General features: G+C 41.0%; 1 protein-coding gene across 1 annotated transcript in view; it reads right to left on the bottom strand.

Moving 5' to 3' along the window:
• Nucleotides 1-21,485, bottom strand: part of tmeff2a (transmembrane protein with EGF-like and two follistatin-like domains 2a) — a 164,311-nt gene that overhangs the window by 127,342 nt on the left and 15,484 nt on the right. The window contains exon 2 of the mRNA XM_084084773.1: nt 7,975-8,084. Within this exon, the coding sequence (XP_083940899.1) occupies nt 7,975-8,084 (110 nt within the window). The remainder of the gene's footprint in view (nt 1-7,974; nt 8,085-21,485) is intronic.

The raw sequence follows: 21,485 nt of genomic DNA, 5'->3' as shown, positions 1-21,485 counted from the left end.
AGTACAAATTTGACAGAACAGCTTTCATTTGTAGCTCGAGTAATATTTGATCAGGAGTATCTATACTTTGACTCAATGACTGCAGGGTTGAACACAATGTCCACCACTGGCTATCCTGCCAACAGTGATGCATTGGCACATTGTCACTTATTAACGTCCCACATGAAATCTTTCTATCTCGCATTCATCCGAAAAACAATCTTTGGCGAGAGCCATTATTCACCCGAAGCTGCTCTGATATTCCACACAGCCAGGCTGCAATGGGAGATGCAGGCCGCCACGCGAAGCCATCCATCCCAATAGCACGCACAGTGCCTTCCAATGACCGAAGCTCCCTTTACAAAGAATCAAATCTGTTACTCTATTGTAGCTGTGCAGAGAGAGAGAGAGAGAGAGAGAGAGAGAGAGAGAGAGAGAGAGAGAGAGAGACGCGTGTGGAAATTCTAAGAGATGACTTTGATTTGCTCTTGCCGGCTACTGCAAATCGCTTTACTCCTAACATTGTCTGTAATTATAAACGCATTTTGTATTGTATTGTCGCATTGCCTAGTCGCTAATATACTCCATAACAATGAGTAATTCATTAACGTAACCACTGGGGTGAACATTTGACAAAAATAGCCAATCTACAAGCTCACAACGTGGCGCAAAACGCAGCGTTGTGAGTTTGCAGATCAGCCATTTTCAGTGACGATATTTGGGGTAGCGGGGAAAAACGCTGCGAGTATAGACTCGAGACTCCGGACAACTATGAACTGAAGATACTGCACTATACAACTAAGAATATATTGTTGAAGAGGTTAATGACCGCATATGCACAAAGACTAATAAAAAGAATGATTGAAAAGGCTGCAGACATGCTCCATTGACTCAGTTCAAAGACAATCAGCACATAATGTTGTTTACCGGTTGTCATGGTGATGGTTCAAAGCTACTCAGAGTGTCAAATGATTAGTGTTAATCTCATCAGTACAATTCAGAGTCGGTTAATTTGTCAACCCCAGAACACTACTAACATCACAGCATAATGCTGATCTCCAAGCAGCTATACGCCCGACTTGTTTTGTCTGACAAGTTGACACTAAAGTGTGTCATCATGGTTGGTGCGTAGGGTTGCCAACCGTCCCTTGTGTGTCCCTTATGGAACTGATATGGGGCACACTTTGTTCTTTATTATTTGGGAATCAAAATCATGCATCTTAAATTCAGACAGCTTATATACACATAGCAGACTATATAATACATGTTGTAACTAGTGGTGGAAAAAGTACTCATATTTCTTACTTGAGTAAAAGTATCAATACCGCAATGTAGAAATACTCTGTTACAAGTAGAAGTCCGGAATTAAAAATGCACTTGAGTAAAAGTATAAAAGTAGAGGCATCAAAATGTACTAAAAGTACCAAAAGTAAAAGTACTCATTATCCATAATGTCCCAATTCACAAGTTTTCAAATGTATAAAATGTATACAAATCTTTTGAAAATAGCAGATCTACAAGCTCACAATGTGTCACATGGCGACGCATTGTGAGCTTGTAGATCGGCTATTTTCAAATGGCCGAAATGTATATAGGGCTGAGGTGGTTATTGTATTTTGTAACAATAATCAAAATCTACAAAGTAACTATAACTAAAGTTTTCAAACAATTGTAGTGGAGTAAACGTATAATATTTGCCTCTGAGATGTAGTGGAGTAGATGTAAAAGTATTGCAAAAACTGTACTTAAGTACAATACGTGAGTAAATGCACTTAGTTACTTTACACCACTGCAAATAACCTACTATATAATACATGTTGTAACCGTCTAGACTTAGTAAACTGCACCTGAGTGCACGCTTTTTTATGTCTACACCAAATCTCTTTTCCAAAACATTAGCTTGTAGATCATTGCAAATAGAGGTCGGTAGCAGTTCAGTAGTTTACTTCATAAACAGAAAATACATTTTCAGGTGGGTGGCAAATCTTCAGCCAATCAGTACCCATTATATCAGCTTAAATTGTATAGTGTTCCAGTTCCAATGTTGTGTCTGCTCATTTCTTTGTGTCATCACTTCCAATTCCTCTTGTTTATAATGTGTCCCGTGTGAGTTCTCTCTCCTGATTGGATAAATCAATTGTTTAATCAAGAGCTGGAGAGACAGGGAGCCCCCTGTTACCAAACAAATACTCTATGCCAATGAGTACTACTGTATCTAGAATAGAAAGCAATTTAACACTTACCCAACCTTTAACCCATTCAAACCGGGAAAGCATCGGTGTCATTTTAGATGTTTGCGTTGGCTATTCAAAAATAGCTCTGCGAGCTTGTACTCTCTGCTACTTTTGAATATTTTTTGAAGAATCTTTAAAGTGTGAGAACTACTGATTTAGAAGGCATTTGTAGAATTGTCCTCAGAGCTTATGTGTTATACAAAAACTGTACATAGTATACCCTTATTTTTCTATGAAATAAGGGGACGCCCGGTCATGTGCCCCTTATTATAATGTCAGGTAGTTGGCAACCCCTGTGCGTGACACAGCCAGTGATGTAAAGTAACTAAGTACATTTACTCAAATACTGTACTTAAAGTACACTTTTGAGGAATCTTTACTTTACTGGAGTATTTCCAATTTTCAATACTTTTACTTCACCACATCTCAGAGGCAAATATTGTACTTTTACTACAATACAAGTATTTGAAAACTTCAGTTACTAGTTACTTTGCAGATACATTAACCACTTTAGCCCTATTTTATACCTAGGCTATTTTCAAACATTTTAGTACTTTTACTTTTGGAACTTAATTTTGATGGCAATACTTTTGTACTTTTAACCAAGCAATTATTTTGAACACATGCCTTTAAAAAAAAAACGTATTTCTACATTGTGGTATTGCTACTTTTACTTTAAGTAAAAAATACCCGAGTACTTCTTCCACCCACTGGACACAGCTTGTGTCATTGAGAGCGTGGCGGAGCGTGGTCACAGTGCCAGGAAGAGAGAGAGAGAGAGAGAGAGAGAGAGAGAGAGAGAGAGAGAGAGAGAGAGAGAGAGAGGAGGCTTGGCTGTGAGGTGAATCTAATGTGGCTGAATGAAGGAATCTCTGGCTTGTTGAATAGACTCCATTGATTCCGCCAGATCAAACCCACTTCCTCCACGCATCCCAACCGTACACGTTATCTCCCTCCGGGCTGTGTCTGTGTGCGTGCGTGCGCGTGTGTGCGCGTGCGTGCGTGTGTGTGTGTGTGTGCGTGTGTGGGGAGAGAGAGAGAGAGGGAGCATTTTGGGGGCATCCACGTGCATCCATTTATCTACCTACACACCGTGAACTCCTTGGTGCTAATTTATTCGTTTTGTAGCTCTGAGTTCGGTCATAAGAGCTAATGGTACAATGAGAAAGCACGAGTGCCAATTTAACTACAAAATGGAGCCAAATGGACCCTTACGGGGTTTGTAATTCTGAGAGTGTACAAATGGAACCAAAAAAATTGACCCGTAATGGTGAAATCATGAGTGTTACAATGTACAAATGGAACCAAATTGACACTTGCGGGTTTAACTCCAAATAGTGTACAAATGGAACCAAATGGACCCTTAGGGGTCCATTTGGTTCCATTTGTACACTATTTGGAGTAGTGTAGTAGAGTAGTGTACAAAGTTCCATTTGTACACTATTTGAAGTTCCATAAGGGTCCATTCGGTTCCATGTATACACTCTCAGAGTTAACGTTAACACTCAGGGCTTTTACAGGGCACGCGTAAATGTGTCCGTTTTAGTGTGTTTACAATTACATTTTCGTTCCATTGACACTAAACGGGGAGGAGTGGCCGGACACATTTTTTTTTTTTGTTGGCCGACACAGCGGACAGCACTGTACTCGGGGACAAGCGTTTGTGTCACGTTCATTGAATTACCCCTGGCTTGATGCAATCAAGGACATTGACGTCAGGACCCCTAGAACGCGCCCAGAATCAGCCCCCACCCCCCCACCCGCCCTCGCGAGCCCAGCAGACACCGTGGAGAGAGAGAGAGAGATAAAGAGAGAAGGCTAAGTTTAACCGAGACGGTGGCATTAAGCCTCAAATCAAAGTGGCGTGACCCGAGCACTTTTTCCCCCTCCTGAGCAGCGGGTGGCGACAGGATTATCAGAGTCTGCAAGGGAAATAAGCAACCAGGTCTATGAAAACAAGCCCAAAAAGAAGCGACTACTATAGGCCACATGAGCACTTTAAACCTTTATGCACAGGCTATTGGAGGCTAGCAGATCTAAAAGCTCACAACGCGGCGCATTGTGTGAGCTTGTAGGTCTGCAGACAAAGGGGGGATCCTTGACGTGACATTCATATTTAGAAACACTGGTTTAAACAACATTAGGAAGCAAGCCCACATAAGCAACTATTACACTTTAGAAACAAACCCTAAAAAACTGCTGTACCAAATATTTACTAGCCCAAAAGTCGCTTATAATAACAAGCGGACATGGCAACCCCATACCCAGGGTGTGGTGGGGACAGGAGTATCAGTGTGAGATCTACCGCGCGATGAGGAATGGAGACATAATGACATTATGTCTGCGCGCCGCCGTTAATGTTGTCTCCCTGAGAAGTGTAGGCAATGGAGATAAAAGGAGGGACACTTATTGCAGTTGGTGGAAAGAAGTATACTCCCAATTTTCTTAAAGTAAAAAGTAGCGATACTACAATGTAGACGTGGGTACAAAAGTATCAAAAGCATCAAAACATACGTAAAACAGTACCAACAGTAAGATTGCTCAGTATGCAGAATGTCCACATGTCACAAGTTTTAAGTGTTCAAAATGTGTCACAAATCATTCGCAAAATAGCCAAAGAAAAAAATAGGGCTTAATTGGTTCATGCATGGCTTGTATGAGATTTTATATCTACAACGTAACTTGTTGACTAAAGTTTTCAAATGATTGTAGTGGAGTAAAATGTACAATAGGCCTATTTGCCTCTGAGATGTAGTGGAATAGAAGTATAAAACATTGATAGATGGAAGTATACCTCAAAATTCAGAACTCTGTCTATGACTATTAGATCTGCAGTATGTGGTTTCATTCTGTGGTTATAACGTTTTCTGGATCACGGCCCACTTAGTCTGGAAAGTGTTTCAGCTTGGGTCAATGGAACTAAGGTATAGTATGTATACTTTAAGTTCTTATTTATTGTTATCACATTTTAACATTAACGTTAAATTATCATTAAAGGTGTTTTGCCAATTATTTTGGGGGGCCCCTCTTGCAATACCCTCGGGGCCCACCAGCGGGCCCCGTACCACAGGTTGGGAAACGCTGGTTATAAATTCACGTAGGCAGCACATACGCATTATTATTAGTCTTGAATAGTGGACAGAGTTTTATACCGAAATCAATAGCTTCCCCCGACTGCCTTGATTTGTCATTATAGATTCTGTTCATAAAGTTAAGTATAAGCCATTATCAAGACTGGAGTCATTTCCGAGATTTATGCCAGGTAATGAGGTCCTTTCAATCCCGGCTGTAGTTGTCAAAAGGCTGTGTTGTGGAGCGTGTGTGTGTGTGTGTGTGTGTGTGTGTGTGTGTGTGTGTGTGTGTGGGGGGGGGGGGGGGGGGGTATGGCGTGCATGATTATGGAGAATGATGTGGAAATTCATGAGCAGACATAAATTGTGTCCACGCCGCATGATATTTGCATCCAGTCCCCTAGAACCTTATATCAATACTCTCCAGCCATGGCTTCCATCTACTTGATTACCTCACAGGAGGGGGGCAATTGGAAAGGAGGAGAAAATGGAGGAAATTGACTAAAAGAAAGAAAGATTTTTTTATGTATTCATATTTTTATATATTTTTAGTTCATTTTCAATTAATTATTGTGCCCGTTTAACCCCGTGCTGTCACTGTTTTGGGTTATTACAGGCAATGTTTTATTATAATTTGTTCTCCAAAGAATAGCCAATCTACAAGTTCAGAACATGTTGCATCACAAGCTTGTAGATCTGCTATTTTTTGTGGGTAGACGAAAATAGACAATGACCGTTCGTAAATAATTTATGCTCTCTATGAGCGTTCTGAAATCGGAGGAGATTTACGAATGCACCCAAACATTTGTACGGTGCCACAAACTCATGCTGCAGTTTTAGTTTTTTACTTTAATATTTATTGTCCGAACATGCTGCATGGAATGATTTGTCTGAAATTGGAATGATTTGGCTACTTTACTAAAATGTGAAGCACAGTGAGACACTATTGTTAGTTATTAAAGTAGATATGGGTAATTCACAAGACACAATGGTAACTCATGCTATTCCGTCAAATGTGTCCTCCGTGCATGCATGCGTGCACGCCCCAATAGGGCCACCCGAGTCCAGTTATTTTGTAAACGAATGCCCTACTTCATCATACAAGAGTGTTGCACAAAACCAGTGATCTACAATTTTTCACTATTTCTGATTAAAAAAAAAAAATACTAATAAAAAAGGGACGGCTTTGGACATACAGGGTTTCCGCCTGACAGTGACGATAATGTAACATGTCTAGTGATGCCATAGAGGAGTCAATGGTGCATGAGAGGCAGTCAGGCTGTCTGCTAGTGTTTTGTTTTGGATCATGATCTGACCTGCCTCTGGCCTCGCTGCTGCCAACAGTCTGTCTTCTACGAATTAGTGTAGGTCCACTCCTTCTGTCTTTCTGTCTTTCTTTCTGCGTGCGTGTTGCTGTGTGATGTTGTCGTGTTGGTGTTTTGCTGTTGCTGTTGTTGTCAGGTCAAGTCATCTTTATCCACGGTATATAGCAAATTTAAAAACAACAGCCGTTGACCCAAAGTGCTTTCCAATCAACAACATAGCCAGATGAACAGAGAACAAACTAAAAACAAGTGACTCACAGATAAAAACAAAAAACAAAACCTAAAAATCTATCAAAAAATAAGGAAAAAAGACACTCACACAGAAGTAAAAGCCAGGGAGAAGAGGAGGGTCTTTAGATTTAAACATGTCTATGGTGGGACTTCATGTGAAATGGGAGACAATTCCAAAGTTAGGGGGCGGCTACAGAGAAAACCCGGTCACCTTTTGGAAATATTTGAATATTTGTGACATTTTTAACACCATAATTCTTGTATGGGGTCCTTGGCACAAAATCTTTGGGGGGAGGGAGGGTCATTGAGAAACCACCTAAATAAGCCAGTTTAGAGGACCTATGATTGTAAATTGTACTTCCCTGTACTGTTTCCATGTCTTTCTAAGTAAAGTGCTTCAATCAACCCTATAGGGGCAGAATATGGAGTTAGCTGCGTTGGTGTTGTGTTTAGTTGTTGATGTTGTGTCAGTATAGCAGACAGTACCAGACAGACTGTCTGGTAGTGTAGTGTAATGTAGTGTGTTGTCCTGCACCGCGTCTGTTCTGTGTCTCACAGCCAACAATGTGTGTGTGTGTGTGTTAGAGAATAATAAATACAGTCCAAAGTAAAAAATGGACTCAACTGACTGTTCTAGATTCAGTGTGCAAAGTAAAGTAGGTGGATCCACCACCTCACACAACCTGGCACCAAACCCAAAAATAATTCCCCCACATAACAAAACACCACTTCCAGCAGAACTCTTGTTGTCCCTGCTCCTACGGGACAGCAAGATCAACGATCAACACCTCAAACACCCCCCCAGAACACTGGCTCTAAAACCAGACACCCAAATTGCCCTTGATGTTTTTGGCGCGGACCCCCATCAAAATGTTAAAACATTTTTCGAGACTCGATGTGTCACGACCATGAGCTTAGATAGATAGTAGATCGGCTATTGTTGAATAAACCAAAGTATAAAATAGGATTAAAGTGGTGATAGTGATGCTATATTAACTAATTTCGCTGAGGACCCCCTGGAGCCCCCCTAAAGGACCCCTGGGGGTCCCCAGACCACACTTTGAGAACCACTAGCCCCCAGAAAGAGCCAGACCACGTCAGAGGAGGAAGAGGAGGAGGAGGAGGAGGTCTTACCTTGAAGTCGCAGATGCACGTGACCGTGTCCCCGATTCGCAGACACTCCCCGTCGAACTTGCACGTGTTCGTGTCGCACAGGAACAGGTCTGTGTCCCGGTCGTCGAAACCTGAAGGGTCAAAGGGCAAACAAGGGTCAGCGGGAGGGTCAGCGGTGACAAACTGTGTCTCTATGCAGTCCTCGAGCCTCAGTCGTTCATTCATCGTTCATGTGTTTCACCCATGAATCCCAGCTCTCTCAGTAGAAGATGCTTGTATGACTTAATTCTGTGCGTACTGTCCGTCTGTCTGCTTTTGTTTCTCACCACAAAACATGTCCCAAAACTATACGTCCTACAAGACCTACAAGACGACCTATTCGACAGAGGGAATAGCAGGATCTACAAGCTCTCAGCGTAAACGCATTGCGAGCTTGTAGATCGGCTATTCCCGTCCCGCCCGAATCTCCGCGCCTTTTTTTTACGACATGCCCAGAATAGAGACGCTAAGAGTTGATGCAGTTAAGAAGTTTTTTTTTGGAGAATCGCTGCTTTATGCTATTTCCCTCTGAGCTTATTAAAGGAAGCTCCTATCAGTCTGCGAGCAAAACGGACTCGTGGGCATGGTCCTGCATGAGGGAAACGCCAGGGTATGATCCGATTCAGCCCGAGTTAGGCATCTCAGATGACTCCAGCCAAGCGTCCCAAATCGAATCACGCGGTCACATGGGGCACGCCATAGCCATGCAGCTAGCTGCAGGCTATCACTCTACCTGAGAGGGATCATTGCTTATAAACAGCAGCCCACATGGCCCAAGTAGCCTTTTGCATGTTTAAGTGCACGGATACTTACTTTGACTTAATTACAAGTGGCACCACTGAGTTGCTTGGGTCTGTAATTTTGTAGCCAGCAGTGGTGGAAGTAGTACTCTGATTTATTTACTTAAGTAAAAGGACCGATACCACAATGTAAGAAATACTCTGTTATACAAGTAAACCCCTGTATTCAGAATTTACCTTGAGAAAAAGGTACTAGAAGTGTTGGCATCAAAGTAATGTATACTTTAAGTAAAACACATTTTAAAATAGCACTGATTATGCAGAATGTCACAATTCATCAGGTTTTTCAAACGTTTTCAAAATGTTATTTTTTTAAAACAGCTTGTTAGCTTCTACATCTGCTATTTAAAAAAATGCATTCTTCTATGCTGCCACCAAAATTTGGAATAACCTTCCAAAAGACAAATATTCTCCACTCACTACCCAAACTAAAAACTAAAGTAAAAGAATTCCTGTTCTAAAAATAGAAGTGGACAATAGATAAACCCCTTGAACATCCTGATAGTAGAATCCTCAGCTTTCTCTGTAAATATATCACATGATTCTACTGAGCTTTATCGCAATATGCTTTTTCATTGTATAGTATTACTGATTAATTGAGCACAATGGACCACAATGGAGTCAAGCCCCCTAGGACAGGGCTTTTTGTTATACTTTTAGCATAACTTTTGACTATACTTACTTACACGCACGCACGTGTGTGACAGACTTTGTTCCTGGTGTCTTTTCTAAATGGCTTTTCTTTTGGAACTTTTGAGTTATAATATCATCTAAAAATCACAGCTAATTTGACACAGTAAAGTTCAATTGTACAGTGCATAAAATGAATACATATATTTTGTTTGTTTTTACTAAGTATGACCATGACTAGTCACGCATCAGAAATATAGGATAGAAAAATATGAACAACTCGTATGAAACAATTAGACCCATGAGTAATGGTATTTAAATTGTTACCCAGAAAAGCCATATTTCATTAATTTAGCCAATATAAAATAAATAGATCTCAGTATCAATTCTCATTAACATTTTTGCACTCAAATTACAGTGACAGGCAATGCTGTAGTGTTGCCATAGCAACCACATCCAGCTATGTAGGATCAAAGTATGGCCCTACCCTGGTGTGAATGAGCCAATTGGACCCCCAGAGGTCCAAATGGACCCCTACGGGTCTGTGACTCTGAGAGTGTTCCTTTCCAGATTTAACAGATTTTATGTAATAATTTGTCCATAACCAATATCAGAAAAGTACCTCAAGGACAGGGATTGGGAACCTTTACTATCAAAAAGAGATTTTTGGGCCCTAAATAAATGAATACATTTAAAAATCTACTGAAAAACATGTTTGAGCCTTATACCTCTGTCTCTGTCGGGTGTCCAAAACTGTTACTTTTCAAATTCAAACGCATCAAAAGTAGCAGATCGACAAACTCGAAAATAGCCGATAGATCAGCTATTTTCCCAGTTTATTGGTGCCGGGTCTAGTTTGGTTTCTCTTGTGGGTCTCTAGCTAAAACGTTTGAGAACCACGGCTCTAGAACCACAGGTTGCATACCCCTGCCCTAGGAGTACCCCAAAGTAGTGTACTAGTAGTAGTCATCTGAGAAACACTGATTTAAGTTACAAACACTTAATTAATCAGGCTACAAGCTTTTCCTGTGTAAGAAACACTATCTGTAGCTCTGAGGCAGCCTTGTCACCCCAAGGCTACGTCTCTCTCTCTCCCTCTCCCCCTCTCTCTCTCTCTCTCTCTCTCTCTCTCTTTCTCTCTCCATTCTGAGTGTAAATCCAGCTTCTATAAAACATGAATGTGATGGGTGTCAGTGTCAAAGCCGTCACGGTGACAGCAGAGATTTGCCGTCACCGCGGGGCCTGGTTCATTAAGAACGTGATCCGTCGCGCGCTGCGTGCCGCGAATAACAACAACATATACAAACCTTTGAAGCTAGCTAGCGCTATTAGCCTCTGCTCATGTCACTTTTCACTTAACCACTTATAGAAGTAGTTCACCCCAAAAATTACTTACTTATTTTCAATCAATTGCAAACGCCATGAAGCCTTGAATTCATGGAGATTTTTTTCTTTTTTTTTTCTCATTCCTAAGCCAATAACTTGATGACCAGCGGAGTCTCCCTACTGAGTCTCCTACTGACCGATGACCAGGTCCAAAAGTAGTGGAAATATCTACTCGTTGTGAGCTTGTAGATCTGCTACATGCACTATTTGTGAAACATTTCTAAAGTATAGTTATTAAATATGTCTGTCATGTCTTTGTCAATTAAAAGGATTTGGCATATAAAGCCTGTGCAACTTCTGTTTACGAAGCCTAAAAAGCAAGACAGAAAGTACATGTTTTATTACGTACAGTATACTGTATGTTCCGATGTTCAATGCCAAGATCACAATTATCCATCAAGCTAAAGCTCTTAATCGTGACAGCTCTAAGTATAGGTTAAGTTAGTGGTAAATACTTGCAGAGCTTTGCATGCGAAACGGGAAAAACAAAACACAGCATCAAGGGCAGTGTAGCTGTAAAGGAAAGCCGTCCACTGGGGGCCAGCGGCCTGCAGGCGCACTACAGGCCAAACCAACACCTTATATAACAACTTATTTTGCCTCCCAATTAAGGTAATTAAAAGAAAACCTCATAGAATTTACAAAGACATGCTTTTAATCGCGGCCTCGGACAGAAACCTTGGGGCTTTGCATTTTTCCCCCCTGCATGTTCGTTGAATCCTTAACGAAGGCCGTCATGTACAGAAGGGGATGTAACAAAGTTGGTTTGGCGTTAATGTTCGAGGATGAGTCAATACAAGCAGCATTTCATTTGTCCCTGTGTTGGGGGCGTGACATTATAGACGATAATGTTCCAAATCAGTTGGTCCATCCATCATCCATTTTCTCCTCAGTAAGTTGACCAATCAATCTGAACTTGCACATGCTGCAGGCATTGACCATGAAATGGATTTTTATTTATTTATTTATTTTAGCCCATCCTTTCTATACTTTCTGCATATGCAGGGACTGGGGAAGTCGCAGTTTTTGCCACAGGATCTGTAGTCACGGTCCCATAGTCCGGATGGACGGCAAAGCCATGGTTCCATGGGATCCGTAGTTGCGGTTGCAGGTCCCATAGTCCAGACAGACGGTGGCTGGATATGTGGGTATAGCTGATGTAACAAGGTCGCAGCGCATCGTGAGCTTGTTGATCAGTTTGTTGATCCGTACAGTATTCTGTCCGAGACCGCGATTAAAGCACGTCTTTGTAAATGTGATGAGGGTTCTTTTAATTACCTTAATTGGAAGACAAAGTAAGTTGTTATATAAGGTGTTGGTTTTGTGGTTAATGCTTGACTGACAAATCCATAGATTACCATATTTTCTCACATGTACTGTTGATGTACACGCATGCACACACATGCGCACGCACGCACGCACGCACGCACGCACGCACGCACGCACGCACGCACACACACACACACACACACACACACACACACACACACACACACACACACACACACACACACACACACACACACACACACACACACACACACACACACACACACACACACACACACACTCTGTGACAGCCTTCCTGGAATGATTCATAGATTAGCATATTCTCTCAGATGTAGATGTGCACACAAGCATAGCGTGGCAGTCGGGTAGAAACCTTGTACTGTACGTCCACAATAGTTATTATTCAGGAAGTGTAAAATAGAACCTGTGTTCCAATCCAGTGTTGTTAATCCTATATTAAAATTGGCTAATGGGAGGGCAGACCGGCAGGCGGGCGGACCACGGCCACGTCACTATGACTCAGACATAACCATAAACAAATCTGATATGTCCAAATGTAGGCATGTCACTATATGACTCAAACATAACCATAAACAAACACGATATACGCTCACTATGCCCATATATGGTCATGTGCATATATTGGACCAATCGACTTCAAACTCGGCGTGCACATTGCCAAGGATTCAAGGGAGGGTTGGGCCCCATCATCGAGTAGTTCGGATATGCGGTTGTCCAGAACTGCCGATCCAACCAATATGCCCATATATGGGCATGCCAATATATGGGCATGCCAATATATGGGCAAATACTGATGACATCAGGGATTTCCATATATGGGCATAAAATGGACACAGGTAGACAGACAGATACAGAGATCTCATGGGCACAAAAAGGACACAAACAGACAGGTACAACGGGTACTCAGACAAAGCCCCGACCACACTATGACTCAGACATACTGTATTGGTCGGATCGGCGGTGCGACATACTGGAGGTGTGAGGGCCACGTATTCAGAATGACGCAACCAAATGGCGTCCCTGTTAATGGCATGTAATTATAGGGGACACATTACTTTTTCTTCAAAACAGCAAAAATAGCTGATCTACAAGCTCACAGCGCATTGTGGTGTGACGCGTTGTGGGCTTGTACGAACTAGGGCATTCATTTATTAAAAGAACTGCTGTGGCATCACATCCTAAAAATGTGTGATACATTTGATCTTTTGTTGTTGTTGCTTTGATGTTGCGTAAAGCACTTCATGATCAACCTGCTAAGTGTTCACATTTATAAATACATTATGAATGCATTTCACTTGAACTAATGTGTTGCTATAAGGTCTACTAGCTCTGCAGTGCATAGTGAAGCCTTTGCACACACACACACGCACGCACGCACACGCAAATCAAAGCTTTTATGCTTTTTACAACAGAAAAAGGAGGGGTCTATTATTTCAGCAGGCCAGTGGAAATGGGTTCTGTTATGAAGAGCCAACTGTTATCTTCAACCCTGCATAGTTTAATGTGCACCGCTTGGAATTTTAGTTTTTTATCAGTGACAGTATTCTAAATTTAAGTCAACAGTTCAGCCTAATGCATCTGTTCCTCCAGATGCTAGAGAGAGTATAAAAAAGAAAATAAAAGAAAAGGCATAACTCTTCTCTATCCTTGTATTGCCTGAATTTTAAACAATGAAAGAAAAAAATACATCATCACTTGTAGAGTCTGAGCGGGTTCTCAACCCGTGCACATGATTTTGGGGGGGTCCCCAGATGACAGTAAAGTGACAATTTAAGGACTTTTAAGACCTTTTTAATACCTTAAAATATATATATATTTAAATAGTAATTAAAAAAGACCATTACTGCATCAAAAGTAATCAACAAACTATACATAAAAACTGGTCAAACATTGGCCAACTTGTCAAACAATATAAGAGAGAGGCAAAAATTGCCGATCTACAAGCTCACAGCGCCTCGCAACAGATATTTATCTGTGGGAATTGTGTCAAACTAAATATAATGCCTCAACTTCTACATTCCAAGTGTTTGTCAGAGTGGGGGGTCCCCAGTCCAAATCATGATTATTTTGGCGGGTCACAGCCTGAAATTGTTGAGAACCACTGTCCTAGACCACCAATTATCGATGTTTAATCAATAACATTTTATATTTAAGAAAACTTTTTCAGATGGGGGTCCGCGGCCATTATATATATATATATATATATATATATATATATATTTAGGTGGTTAATGGCATGAAAAGGTTTGAGAACTACTGACATGGGGATGCCAGGTTTAAAGTGGTTCGAAAATTGGGACACACCGGCTAGGCTACTTAACTGCTGAAACCGATGGCGTCCAAAAAGTTAAAACAGTGGCGATAGCGATATTTCAGTCTGTCTCTCTGCTAATAACGTAGTGGAGACAGGTCTGGTCAAGAGACGCAGCGTCAGTCGCAGACAAACATCATGAGCAAAGATACGGCATAATGACATTAGAAAGTACAAAGTGGTCAAGGGACAAAGATTAAGGAGGCAATCCGGAACTTATCCTTAATGAATAAAACCTTATTCATTTATGGGGGCGCCGACAGGCGAGCGGTTAAGGCGCGTATACCACCTAGACAGCGAGTCCCCGGTTTGATTCCAGCATGGCCCGGTCGGTGGACCTTTGCTGCATGTCACTTCCAGTGGTGGGAAAAGTACTCAAATTGTTTTACTTAAGTAAAAGTATCATTACTGCAATGTAGAAATACTCTGTTACAAGTAAAAGTCCGGAATATATATATATTTTTAAGTACAAAAGTATTGGTGTCAAAAAAGTACCAAAAGTGGAAAGTACTCATTCTGCAGAGTGTCCCGTTTCACAAGTTTACAAAAAATAAAATGTATTAAAATCTTTTGAAAATAGCCGATCTACAAGCTCATGTATATAGGACTGAAGTGGGTAATGTATGTTTTCAAATAATCGTAGTGGAGTAAAAGTATAATATTTGCCTCCGAGATGTAGTGGAGTAGAAGTAAAAGTATTGAAAATTAGAAATACTCTGTTAAAGTAAAAGTACCTCAAAACTGTACTTAAGTACAGTACTTGAGTAAATTACTTAGTTGCTTTACACCACTGGTCACGTCCCCCTCTGTCTCTCTCTCTCTCTCCCCATTTCCTGTCTCTCTATAGTCTATATACTGACACTAATAATAAAGGCAAGGCAAGCCTGGTTCATTTATGAAAAAAGATGAAACATGGATACAAGATTTCTGCCCGACAGCGCAGATATCAAACTGGGCTCGTTGCAATTTTAAAAGTTTTAGAAATACTACTCTAACAAGGCCAAAAGCAGTTTCTCCAGAATGAGGACTTTTACTTTTGGTACTTTGAGTAGATTTTGATGCCAATACTTTTGTGCTTTCACTCAAGTACAATGTTGAATACACAACGTTTACTTAGTAACAAAGTTCTACATTGTGTTTCTGCTACTTTTACTTAAAGGACCACTTCACCCATTTCCAACCTATCTTCATATAATTGGTCCTCACCTAATGCTCATTATATTGTCATTATATTTGGACATATGAGGGTGGAAACCTCACATGTCCAAAGCTGTTACTTTTCAGCATTGAAATTCAAACGCATCAAAAGTAGCAGATCTACAAGCTCAAAACATGCAGATCTGCTAATTTAATGCTTTTGTGTGACGTTTTAGTATGATCAAGTAGGGCATAAACTTTTGTTTACTCACTCTCATTAATATCTCATTAATGTGTCTCATCATACGAAGATGAGGTTGAAAATTAGTGAAGCGGTCCTTTAAGTAAAAAAAGAAAAACTCCACTGGAGCAGCATTGCAACACAACAGCAGGCCACTGTATGGATGCTATTAACATGTACCACCTCCCACAACAAGCACAAACATCCTTAATGTCCTGAGCTTTGCTCACATCAATATCCACTTTGCAAGCTCCGCTATAGCATGCAATTTTTCTGCAGTGATGATTCATAGATTTTCCATTATGATGGATAACACCCGGGCCAAACAGCAATAAGCTATACAGTATTACAGTATTACAGTACAGTATAGCTCCACGCCACCACCCTAAAGGCTCTGCTTGGCTCTGTGACAAGCTAGCAGGCAATAATCATTTTGTAGAAGATTATTAGTTCCCAAAACGTTCTCAGCTGAGACCCGAAAGTTTCGGTGTCTCTTACTTACTTACCCCAAAAATTACATTATGACTTAACCACATATTTAGCAGTGAAAATTGTCGATCTACAAGCACTATTTCTTAATTATAATTTTTTGAACATTCATGGAATTTATTTTGTCTGAGATTTGTTGTATGTTTTATTGTATATATTTTTTTCTTTTTTTAAAATCTTTGGAGGAAACAGTCTAGAAGCAGAGTATGAGAGCATTCAATCATAGATGCAGAAGCAAGCGACATGAGAATGTATATTTAGTCAAATACTGTACTTAAATTCAATTTTGAGGTCATTTTAATACACTTTTTGATAGTTTACACTTCTTCTCCACTACTTCTCAGAGGCAAATATCGTACCCTTCACGCCACTACAATTATTTGACATTTTTAGTTTCTAGTTACTTACTAGCACAACACACAGAGCTTACGTACAGTAAGTGGTTATATAATTCATATTTTTTTAGTTCCCGGAGGTTCCTTCCTAGACAAGCAGTGGAGTCAAAAGTACAATATTTGTCTTTGAAATGTAGTGGAGTGGAAGTCATAAGCTTCCATAAAACAAATACGCAAGTAAAGCTGCGCGTATGCTGTACGTTTTTTAGAAATGTTATTAAATTACTACTTATACTATCAAGAACGAACACACCATTCAAAGTAATTGGGGGACCGAATAGAACAGGGCGGCCGTGTCCATTGAGTTCAATGGAGAAGTGGTGCCATGTTATATCTTTGCTGTTGGGTGGAAACCCCATACGTCCAAAACTGTTACTTTTCAGGATTTCAAAAATAGCAAAAGTAGCATATCCACAAGCTCTAAACGCGTCGCTTCGCGCCATGTTTAGAGCTTGTGGATCTGCTACTTTTGATGCTTTTGTGTGACGCTTTAGCATGATCAACTAGGGCGTTAATTTACGAAAAAACACAAAAAGTTAGAATATGGAGATAAGAGGTTTCTCTCCCGACAGCAACGATATTCGGTTCCTCAAGCTATACGAGTAAATCGTTTGCCGTCGGGCAGAAACCTCATATCTCCATAGTTCAACGTATGTTTTTTTCTAAAATAAATTAAGGCCAACTTTGTCATACAGTACATGAGTGTCGCACTAAAGTAGTAAAAATAGACGATCTACAAGCTCATCATGATTGTGGATCGTCTTTTTCACAATAAAGTTATTGTTCTATTACAATAATAAAAGGGAACTGGTTTGAAGATTCAGAGTTTCCACCGCCGGCAGCGATGAAATTGTACGAGAAAGCCAAAAAAAATCTTGGTAATGAGCTCACACTGTCTGTTTCTTGGCCGTTGTGTTGACAATAGGCTCCATGCAAGGCATCCATTATGGTAAGAAATTGGGCCATTTCCTTACTTCCTTCACAGGTGTTACCAGTGATACTAATGAAGGCTCTGTTCCCTTTGCAGTGCAGCAGAGCCTTTCCGGTGTGCCAGCATGCAGAACAGTTTGACCTGGATGGTAGTATCATTGGTCACACCTGTGAAGGAAGTAAGGAAACTGCCTGATTTGTCTTGCCAATATGGCTGCTGTGCATAGAGCCCCATTAAGAACCTCTCACTCCGCTATACAGCTCCGAGATGAGGTCCTACACCGAGGTCTCCCAGAATCGGTTGAACGGCCGCAAAGGGTCCGCTGTTTACTCTTTTCGCCACATCGTATCCAAAAACTTTTGGTAGATTCCAAACTGTACAGATGTTTAAGGTATGGTCCGGCATCATACATTTTAGGTCAGGGACGAAACTACCCGTTTAAATCGCTTATTTAGTCAGTCTGTGGTCATGTTGGCCCATTGTAGCCGAACCGGGAGCAGTACTGGCACCGGACGAAGGGTGTTTTCCGGGTTGAATGGGAAACATGGCCACAGGCTGACTAAATAAGCGATTTAAACGGGTAGTTTCGTCCGCGACTGAAAATATTTTGTGCCAGACCAAACCTTAAACATCTGTACACTTTGGAATCTACCATTCGTTTTTGGATACGATGTGGCGAAAAGGGTAAACAGCGGACCCTTTGCGCCGTTCAACCGATTCTGGGAGACCTCGGCGTAGGACCTCATCTCGGAGCTGTATAGCGGAGTGAGAGGTTCTTAATGGGGCTACTGTGCATAGAGCCCATTGTCAATATAGCTGCATATATAGACTAGACTACGGAAATGTGTCTCGTATTTCAATAATGTAAACGTGATTGATTTGATGAACGGACCAAACTACACAGTTTACAGAGAACAACACCACATCTGACAACATTGTCAGAACATCTGATACAATAGAATGATTTGTTATTATAAGTGAATAAAATGATATTCGCCATTATATCTCTGGCAAAAAGCCTTCAAAACAGTTGAATAAGTTAACTAATACATCATTTCTTTCAATATATTTAAAACATTTTTCAATTAAAAGCCTAGCAGTTGTAAGTTTCACTTCCTATACAAAGGTGTTGTTTTGAGCGTGTGTTACTGCATGTAGATACAGTCTGGCTCTGGGATCAGGTTCCATTCACAGAGTCGTTGTTGTTCATTCTCATGGAAACAGTACTGAGGGCGAGACGGCCTCAAATGGTCCAGTAACGATCCCGTGTTCCCGTTCAGTAATGATGCCAAATAGGTCCGTTCAGTGCACGAGAGCCCAGTCCTTCAGTTCACCGACTGTATGGCAAGTCGCCTTTACCCATTGAGACCTGAGGCCGATTCTACAAATGCCTTCTAAATCTGTAGTTCTCACACTTTCAATATTTTTCAAAAAAAGTTCAAAAATAGCAGATGCACAAGATCGTACTGAGCTTGTACATCTGCTATTTTTGAATAGCCAACGCAAAAAAAATCTAAAATGACACAGATGCTTTCCCTGTTTTAATGGGTTGACATTTAATCGAACCAGCCTCCTCTCCTATCTGTAATATGCGTTATAGATCCAAAATCGCTTAGACTCGGAAGAATTGAATTACAGATTTCTACAATACATATATCCAGTCGAGCTGTTGAATGCTAAAACGGCTTGCCATACACTGGCTGCGTGCAGAGATACTATTATCAATCACAACACACGGAGTTGAGGAAAGCTGCCTCAATAAGCCTCTCTTGTGTCCAGTGGTGGACAAAGTAATCAAGTAGTACTTGTGTGAAAGTATACATGTACTCCTGGTCCAAATATTACTCAACTTACAAGTTCATCATCTCTCAAATTTGTACTTGGGTAAAAGTACTGGAGTAATTGCTTTTAAAAAGAAGAAGGTTTGCACAAAAGTATGTGACTGTCTGTGATATGGTAGACTGGAGGAGCCAGCCCTATCGAAGGTCTTGAAGGGCGGATCCAAAGCCTTGCGCTCGGTACCAGCGCCACTTCCTATTGCTTCACCAATCTATGTCCCCGCCTCCCCTCCCCTCCATCCCCGGCCTGTGCACGGAACACTCTGACGTCACCAAATTTAGAGCGACGCCCCTCTGCACTCTGATTAACAAGGTTCAATCCCACTCCTAAACCACCGTTCCTGCAAGGTTCCCCGAGGATTTTTTTCTTTTGAAAAGAAAAGGCATGGGTTTCCGAGGCTAGTGATATGGAGACAGTGGTGGAAGAAGTACAGAAGCTTGTTTTTGTTGAGTAAAAGTAGCAATACCACACGATAGAATTACTCTGTTACAAGTAAAAGCCCTGTGTTACTTAAGTAAATGTACAACAAATGAGTTGCATCACAAATCTTAGAATTCTCATTTCACAAATCTTTTGAAATGTTAAAAAGTCTACAAACTCTACAAAGCGACACGTTGTGAGTTTGTAGATCTGATATTTTCAAATAGCCAAAGTATAAAATAGGGCTTAAGCATCTTGTTTTGCATCTTAATGAATATTTTTGTAATAATAATCTAACCCTGCAAAGTTTTGATGCCCTTTGATATGTTTTCGACAGTTCACAGCCACCCCTCAAATAATCACCAAAAATATAGATAATTAACATATTTGTATTATGATATTTTAACTTTGTCTTTCAACTGCAAAAAGATATCCTTGCTCAGGAAAGCAAAAAATAAAACATCAAAAGTTTCAATATGGAGATAAGAGGTTTCTGCCCGACAGCAACGCAAACGGTCGTGTCTGCTTCAAGCCGCGATTATGCCCCAAGTTCCGTTATTAATTAACAAACTGTACATTGATAGATTTAGCCCCCCTTACGCGCGGTTTTGTGTAATCATTTACTGCGGTTGATGTAAAGCCATTTGTTAGCATGCTTTATGGCATTCTAGCAAGCCATTTAGTTGACAAGCGAGAGGAATTACCTCTCCCCACCTCACAGGGTGTAAGTCATGTGTCACGATGTGACACCGCCGCTGTAGATCTATATTCACAGTCATTTGTAAGCAATCATGGTGCCACGTTGGTCACTTAATCGACTGTGATTTATAATCTGGTGCAGTTTTTTTTTTTTTTGGTACATCCCTATATTGTTGGGCTCCCGACGTTTAAGAAATCAATAACGTGATGAAATAGTCATCTAGGAAAACGTATGATTTAGAAACATTTTGCTTATTAACTCTTTCATTGCCACGGGACACGGGAATTCCCGTCCGATTATTTTTGAATTGTTTTATAAACGATCGCGCTGTTCTCTGTCAGTCCCTTCATCAGGTTCACTTTCCACTCACACGGATCCGGAAATCGTCGTCGTCCGACGACCGCCCACCTCCTGCTTATCTGTTTCCTGGATATGGTTTTATCTCGAGTTAACTGGTTTTGCCCTGGTTTTGGTAGGCAGGTTTTAACATGGTCTAAAACACGAAGGGAAAGCTCCGAATTTTCTCTGGACGACGAACAGTTATCCCCTTTGTGTTTACCAACGGTCTGAACGTGAACGACCCATCACTATTCTGTTGCCCGGTGTGACGAGTGAGAGAGAGACATCTCAGCGACAACAGATCCTGTCACAACAAAGTGGACACCGGACAGTCCTGCTCACGTGCAGCACACAAACCAAAAGGTGAATAAATGAAGAGTGTGCTGCTTTGTCTCAGACATCGCGCCGGTCACAAGCGAGAGACCGCTGTAGGTGATTGACCGTTCAAAGGAGCCGCCGCGGCGTTGTTGATCTAATCAAAAAGCTAAATGGGATAACTGCATGCCAGGAGTTTTACACCTCTGTACCCTACTAAAAGAAAAGGCTGCCCATTCCAACGAGAAC

This window comes from Gymnoscopelus microlampas, assembly GCF_963454915.1.
Source record: "Gymnoscopelus microlampas genome assembly, chromosome: 17".
NCBI lineage: Eukaryota > Metazoa > Chordata > Actinopteri > Myctophiformes > Myctophidae > Gymnoscopelus > Gymnoscopelus microlampas.
This window is presented reverse-complemented; position numbering and strand designations above follow the sequence as displayed.